The sequence below is a fragment of the Medicago sativa genome, chromosome 6, assembly GCF_051527215.1.
Source record: "Medicago sativa cultivar Bolivia chromosome 6, Bolivia_mono, whole genome shotgun sequence".
NCBI lineage: Eukaryota > Viridiplantae > Streptophyta > Magnoliopsida > Fabales > Fabaceae > Medicago > Medicago sativa.
In genome coordinates this window covers 60,077,958-60,086,153 of record NC_140754.1, presented here as the reverse complement: position 1 = coordinate 60,086,153, position 8,196 = coordinate 60,077,958, and the positions used below count along the sequence as shown (strand labels likewise).

At 38.2% G+C, this 8,196-nt stretch overlaps 1 protein-coding gene across 1 annotated transcript; it reads left to right on the top strand.

The window, feature by feature from the left end:
- Positions 1 to 5,255: 5,255 nt before the first annotated feature.
- On the top strand, positions 5,256 to 7,866 carry LOC146916016 (subtilisin-like protease SBT4.3). Its single transcript, XM_085718223.1, has 2 exons — positions 5,256 to 5,746; positions 6,064 to 7,866. The coding sequence occupies exons 1-2, from the start codon at positions 5,275 to 5,277 to the stop codon at positions 7,791 to 7,793; spliced, it is 2,202 nt and encodes a 733-aa protein (XP_085574349.1). The 5' UTR covers positions 5,256 to 5,274; the 3' UTR covers positions 7,794 to 7,866.
- Positions 7,867 to 8,196: the final 330 nt, after the last annotated feature.

The window sequence follows — 8,196 nt, the reverse complement described above, 5'->3', positions numbered from 1 at the left end:
CAGTCACATTTGAATCATCACTTGCAAATTTTTAATGTTTTGAATTGTTTGGCACTATGCTAGAAAGCTTGTCCAAAGCCTTGTGAGTTTCCTTTTTATTCTTTTGTTTGAGGACAAACAAGAAGCTAAGTTGGGGAGAGTTTGATAAGTTCTTAAAAGTAATGGTTTTCATGTGTTAAAAGAGGCATATTAGTAACTTGTTATGCAAGTTATCTAAGGAAAAGCTACCAATTGTTGTATTTATACCCTTTATGCTTTAAATGCCTAATTCTACCCAATTTATACAGGAAATAACAAGCAAGATTCAAGAAAGAAGCTTTTGAACCAAAGGTAGGACGCTTTCGCGTCCTCTGGTCGCTTAAGCGTCCACAATGTCGAATGCAGCTAAGTGCACGCTTTCAGGACGCTTTTGGAATGCTTGGGACATCTAAAGCAGGACGCTTTCGCGTCCTCAGCACGCTTAAGCATCCACAATGTCGAATGCAGCTAAGTGCACGCTTTCAGGACGCTTTTGGGATGCTTTTCATAATTCAAGTAGGACGCTTTCGCGTCCTCAGCACGCGAAAGCATGCAAGCTCCAGAACAAACCATCTTAGGACGCTTTCTGCACGCTTTTAGTACACGAAAGCGTACTCATTCACTTTTGCCAGAAGATATTTATGCTGATTACGTGGCAGTTCGCTATTGGTCACTGGGAGATATTTTGTGAAGGATGCTTAAGCGTCCAGAGGACGCGAAAGCGTCCAACACGAGTTCAGCCCCGTTTAAATAGAAGTTTTCCCTCTCTCTATGACTATTCACTATTCCATTAAAACATTTTATGCATTTCTAGAGAGAGGTTAGAGCTATTTCAAAGAGAGAAACACAAAGCAAGTGATTAAGGAGTAGATTCAACCCTAGATTCATTGAGACATCAAGGATCTTGGCATGGAATCTTCATCTTTCCTTCATTCCTTGCATTAGTTTACATGTCTATGTATAACTATCACCTTCTTTGTAGTATTGAGGTAACAATCAAGCTATTATGTAATCTTTTGATCTTTTAATATATAAGGTTCTAGCTTAATGATTCAATATTGTTGTTATTCTTGCTTTTAATGCTTTCAAAGAGATTCAAGATGATTTGGACACGAACTCTTGAATCTAGAACTAGAATAACAATCTATCTTATGTTATATCACTCTTGACAACTTTGTAAACCTTTGATAATTACTTTTAATCAAGATTTTAATGCTTTCGGATACTTAATCAGGCTGGACACGGTCGATTAAGTTATCCGATCGACTTTGTTATCGTTTAAGGAATTTGGACACGAATGTTTAAACGCTAACTTGAAAATAACGATGTCGCTTTGGACACGAAGGATGTTGTAGAAATGATTGTAATAATATTGGTTATAAAGCTAGAGTCTGTTAATCGATCGAGAGATTGCTGCTGTTATGCTTGCTCGTTATCTTATACCGCAAGCGAAATAGTTCGATCCCCTCTGGTTGTTACTTTTATGTCATCTGTGGATATAGTGTTACAAACAAACAAATTATATCCAAACCCTTAATGTGAAATATTGTGAAAATGCTTATGATATAACGCAACTCCCTGTGGAAAACGATCCTATATATACTCACGAGTACATAGTTATATGACATGTAGAAAACCTACATCAGTTCAATCTGCATAATATGATTGGGATGATTTTAGAAAAAGTTTTTCATGCAGATTTTTGAAATTAATAAGAAAAATACAGATGTTTTGGTTTTTTCTGGCATTACCATTATTTCCAAGAAAAAGGCACCAAAAAGTAAAAAACAAAGAGTCGCAAGAAAGACGACAACTTTTATTGATAACGGCAATGCCGAAACAAACATGCCCTTACACAGATATCACTTTCGCCTTGGGCAGAGCGAAAGGATTGTTATTTTGAAAAACAAGGGAAAACATGAGCAACAAGACACATTACATGGAAGCATGCATGACTAATGGAACATCAATGGCCTCCCAATTTCTCGCAGTGCCTCCTGGTACAACAAATGTAGGCACATAACTACTTTCAGCAGTATCTTCAGCTCTAGCATTGATAAACCCAGCACTGTAGAAAGTTCCAGTTGAAACGATTGAGGTCGGGGAGAATCCAAGGCCCTCTTTACGTTTGTTTTCCAAGATCTGTATCACTTTGCCCCAGCCAGCAGCTTGCCCTTCCTGAACAGCCTTCTGAGCGTCTTTCAATGAGGCCATACTAGCACTAGCTCTCCGGGGTTCTGCACCTTCAATAGTCAAGCCTTGAAATGACGTCCCTTCGGTGGACCCTGCTTCAACACAAGAGAAAGATGACACTTGGCTAACCAGATATGCTTCTTCACCATGTACAGTGACAATCTTACCATTCCTCACAAACTTGAGCTTTTGATGCAGAGTAGAAGTTACTGCTCCAGCGTCGTGAATCCACGGCCTTCCGAGGAGACAACTGTAAGAAGCATTGATATCCATGACCTGGAAAGTGATCTGGAATGTCTCAGGACCAATGGTAATTGGCAAGTCGACTTCCCCAAGAACATCTTTGCGAGATCCGTCGAAAGCCTTAACCAGATAGCTACTTCCCCTCAGAGAAATTCCATGATGACTCAATTGTCTTAGTGTAGATTCAGGCATTACATTTAAGGATGATTCACTGTCCACCAACACATTGGATATCATGTCAGACTTGCAGTGCACCGATATATGCAGAGCCAAGTTATGGTGCTTTCCTGTCTCGGGGAGCTCATCATCACCAAACCCCAAATTATTGCAAGCAGTAATATTACCCACTATTCCATCAAACTGATCCACAGAGACCTCATGATCAACATAGGCTTGTTCCAGTACTTTCATCAACACTTTCCTGTGAGCTTCTGAGCTCAAGAGTAAAGACAAGATGGGTATCTTTGACGGAGTTTGCAGCAGCGGGTCAACAATCTTATAATCGCTCTTCTTGATAAGCCTCAGAATTTCGTCCAGATTAGACTCGTCAATAGATTGGCCTGATGGGCCGGGGTTCTTGTCAACAGGAGGAGCAACTGGTGGAGTTATTGTAGCAATAGGTGTAACCACCTTCATTTGGAACAAGGGTGGACGGACTTTCCCGCTTCTGAGAGCTGTAATTTCTCCCGCGACATTATCAACCGTAGCTGGAGATATCAGAGGGACTTCCACTCCATTCTCAATCATGGTTGCATTGTACTTGTAAGGGATTGCTTTTGTAGAGGCATAAGGTACTTGACCAGGCAACCTGATCACTAAGGGCTCAACATCCCTTGTCTTAGGTGCACTTTCAGCGGGAGAATCATGAAACACTGGCACAATCACACATACATCACTGACAATCAAGTGTTTGTCATCCATCAGGCTTTGTATATCATCTTGTACCACACAACAACCCATAGGATTTTGAAGACATTCTGAACAAGAAGCGTGATCGTGATTGAACAAAGAAGCCTGACAGAGTTTGACATGTAGTGGAACCAAAGGAGTAGCAACATTACGGACATTCAATGTGGGATCCTCTTGAGGAACGGGGATCCTTTCAAAAGCTTCAATCATGTTAACAGCAGCATGGTTTGGAAGTGGGTTGTCAAGAACATGAGGAACACTATTTTCAAAAGTCAACCGTCCTTTTTCTATTAGGTCTTTCACAATATATTTCAGAGCATAGCAACCTTCAACATCGTGGCCTTGAGCGCCCTGATGGAATTCACATGTGAGATCTTGTCGGAACCTGGGAGGCAAAGGATTAGGCGGAGGCTTGCCTGGTCTAGTGACAGTGTCCCTTAGCAAGTAAAGTTGGGAGCAGCTCAGCATACCGCATAGGTATTGGTGGAAAATAAGTCTTGGGCCGAGGACCCTGTTGTTGCTACTGCTGTTGTTGAGCAAGAGGCTGGTGTTGTACTTGCTGAGCAATGGCATTAACGGGCACTGGTGGTTGACCCGGTGGCAGAGGATATTGCTGATAGAATGGCGGGAAGAAAGGATGTTGAGAGTACTGCATGTATTGGTAGGGTAGAGGCAATTGAGTAGCAGCTGTAGATGGGTTACCAGATACCATCCCTACTTCGGATTCTTTCCTCTTATGGTGGCCATTACCATACTTCTTTGGTGCACTGGCTGAAGGTGGCCATTACCATAATTTTCCCACATACGGCGCCACTAATCGTACCTGATTAGAAGGTGACTGCCGGTGCTCGTTAATGCAGTGGTTTTGTGGTGGAGGAAAGCTCATTTGCACTTGACGAATGGGGGGTGTGTACCTACAGACACTCCGACGTTGAAGTCAGTTTAGAGATTAGAATGCGGGGGTTAAGAGTGGAAGCAGATTCTAATTAACCTTGGGGACTGCAAAGAGTCCCCTTTATATAGAGGTGGATGGCTTCAGAGCCGTTGTAAGGCATACGTGTGCCCGGTGGTTACGAATTCGTAGGAAGTGTAACCACCGGGCAGAGATTCGCGGGAGCCATTGTGGTGACCGTTACTGTTCGTTTGAACAGGTCTCGTATGCTCCGAGCACAGCCCTTGCTGAGAGGGGGTGTGTTGCGAGTAATTTCCCAAATGCGGTATTTGTGCTGTGTTTGTTATTGGGCCTAAGAAATCGGGCCTAAGGTCTTTGACTGATCAAGAACATATATATATTTGAGTATTAATAATTAAGTGTTTGATTTAGAACTTTTTTTTTTATATTTGTTATCAAGTAAAACCTTGATATAACTTCCTATTAGGGTATCAATAATTATGAGCAGTTTTAGGAAAAAATGGATTTTTTTTGAATAAATATTATTTACAATAATCTTATCTTGACTGAATTAATTTTTTATTGTTTATAATTTTTAGAATATGTTGACTGAATTACTAAAAATAAAAAATTACCAAGACAAGTATGTATTTTAATCTTTATTTTGACTCAATTGATGAGGAAATCAAATTTAATTATTTAGTATCCAATATTGTATTATAATACCTTATGTTAAATATTAACATTTATTTTATAGAATATAAAAAAAAATTAATGATTTTTTAAATAATTTCATAATTACCAGTCAACATATTCTATGAAAAAATTATTCTATAATCATATGTTATGATATAATTAATTGATTTTATAAATATTATTTTTAAATTTAATTGTAAAATAGTTATTGAACAATTTTTTTTTAATATATTGAAACGATTTCCATCTATAATAACTTACTTGTGTTTATAAATACAAGTTTAGCTTTTAGCTACATATTCACCATTTCACAAATACAAACAATGGCCAAATATAATATTGTTTTTTTATTCTTTGTGTTTTTTGTTTGGACATCAATAATTTTGTTGGTGTGTGATGCCATTGCAAATAGTGAAGAAAGCGGTAAACTTCACATTGTATACATGGGCTCGCTTCCTAAAGAAGTACCATATTCCCCAACATCTCACCATCTAAATTTATTGAAGCAAGTTATTGATGGAAACGACATAGACACCCGCTTAGTACGAAGTTACAATCGAAGTTTCAATGGCTTTGCCGCCATACTCAACGACCAGCAAAGGGAAAAACTTGCTGGCATGAGAGGCGTTGTCTCTGTTTTTCCAAGTCAGGAGTTTCACCTTCAAACCACAAGGTCGTGGGACTTTCTTGGAATTCCTCAGTCAATTAAAAGAGATAAAGTTGTTGAGAGTGATTTGGTGATTGGTGTCATAGATAGCGGAATTTGGCCAGAATCTGAAAGTTTTAATGATAAAGGTACACCCACACATGTCAAAATCAAATATTGTATATGTTTTAATTATCATATGTAGTTATTTTTCTTAATAATTATTGTCATGTACAAAATCATCCCTCCATTTAAAATGATACTTAGCAAACCACGTAGATTAATTTGTGATTATTACGTAGATCTATTTATAATCGGTGTTCTTCATGAGTATCATAGGACACTAAGAAATATTGTTGTTTATATTTTAGGTAGAAAATTGAATATGAATAGAAGATTGTAGTAACAAACTATAGATGACAATTTTGTTAATTTTATATTTTTTTTATTTTTTATGATTGATCAGGTCTTGGTCCTATTCCAAAAAAGTGGAGGGGAGTTTGTGCAGGCGGCACTAATTTCAGTTGCAACAACAAGATCATCGGGGCACGATTTTATGATGATAAAGATAAGAGTGCAAGAGACGTTCTGGGTCATGGATCCCATACAGCATCAACAGCAGGTGGAAGTCAGGTGAATGATGTCAGCTTTTATGGTCTTGCAAAAGGCACTGCAAGAGGTGGAGTCCCATCTTCAAGAATTGCTGTATACAAAGTATGTACATCGAATGCTAAGTGCATTTCTGACTCTATATTAGCTGCATTTGATGATGCCATTGCTGATGGAGTTGACATCATCACTATCTCTGCTGGTCCCCCACGCGCCCCCGATTTTCTACAAGATATTATTGCCATTGGTTCTTTTCATGCCATGGAGAAAGGTATACTCACAACGCACTCTGTAGGAAACGATGGCCCTACCCCAAGTAGTGTTCTCACTGGAGCACCTTGGATAGTTAGTGTTGCTGCAACTACCATAGATCGTCAATTTATTGATAAGCTCGTTCTTGGAAATGGAAAGACTTTTATTGGTAAGTCAATTAATACCTTCCCTTCAAATGGCACAAAATTTCCAATAGTTTATCCTTGCCCGGCTAGAGGAAATGCATCGCATGAATTGTATGATTGCGTAGACAAAAATATGGTGAATGGTAAGATTGTTTTATGTGGAAAACTAAGCGATGAAATTTTTGCTGATCAGAATGGTGCAATTGGTTCAATCATTAATGCTACAAAGTCTAAACTTGATGCTCCTCCAGTCACTCCAAGGCCTTCCATTTACTTGGGATCAAATGAATTTGTTCATGTTCAATCCTACACAAATTCCACTATATATCCAGTAGCTGAAATTTTGAAGAGTGAGATCTTCCATGACAACAATGCTCCTAGAATTGTAGATTTCTCTTCCCGCGGCCCAAATCCTGTCATTCCTGAAATTATGAAACCAGATATAAGTGCCCCAGGAGTTGATATCCTTGCTGCTTGGTCACCTTTAGGGCTACCCTCAGAGGATTATGGTAATAGTGACAGAAGACATGCTAAATACAACATAGAATCTGGAACCTCTATGTCATGTCCGCATGTTGCTGGAGTAGCTGCATATGTGAAATCATTTCATCCAAATTGGTCACCTGCAGCTATCAAATCTGCCATCATGACAACCGCTATCCCAGTGAAAGGTCCTTATGATGATTTGGCTGGCGAGTTTGCTTATGGATCTGGGAATATCAATCCACAACAAGCCCTTAACCCTGGACTTATTTATGACATCACTAAGGAGGATTATGTGCAAATGCTTTGTAATTATGGTTATGATACTAACAAAATTAGACAAATTAGTGGAGATGATTCAAGTTGCCATGGTGCATCCAAAAGATCATTGGTGAAAGATATAAACTATCCTGCAATGGTATTTCTTGTACATAGGCATTTCAATGTCAAGATTCATAGAACAGTCACTAATGTTGGCTTTCACAACTCAACCTATAAGGCTACTCTTATCCATCATAATCCAAAAGTCAAGATTAGTGTGGAACCAAAAATTCTCTCATTCAGATCATTAAACGAGAAACAATCATTTGTTGTCACAGTTTTTGGGGAAGCAAAATCAAATCAAACTGTGTGTTCCTCATCACTTGTTTGGTCGGATGAAACCCACAATGTGAAGAGTCCAATCATTGTGCAAAGAATATCATAAACCATGTTATTGTTATGGCAATCAAATATATGATTATTGAGTCTCGAATAAATCATGATATTTTGTATCTTTATAGTTATTTGTGTTCATGTCGATTTCATAATAATCCGAAATTCAATACACATGAAACAAAAAAAAAAAAGAATTTTGTGGAAGGTGATGATATAATAACTCGTTTAAAACGTCTGTCTTGAACAAATTTGATATTAGTTAACAATAATATTTTACAAAATAAACGGTAGGACATTTTTTATAAAACTAAACGTGCTCACTCAAGGGATTCAGGAAACAAGAGTTTTTTTTTTCTTTTTCTGTTTAAGAGAAATAAATCAGTAGCAGAAACGTAACGCAATAGTTTCAGTGTAATATGACTTTCTCGTTTGTATAGCTGTCTTTGATAATC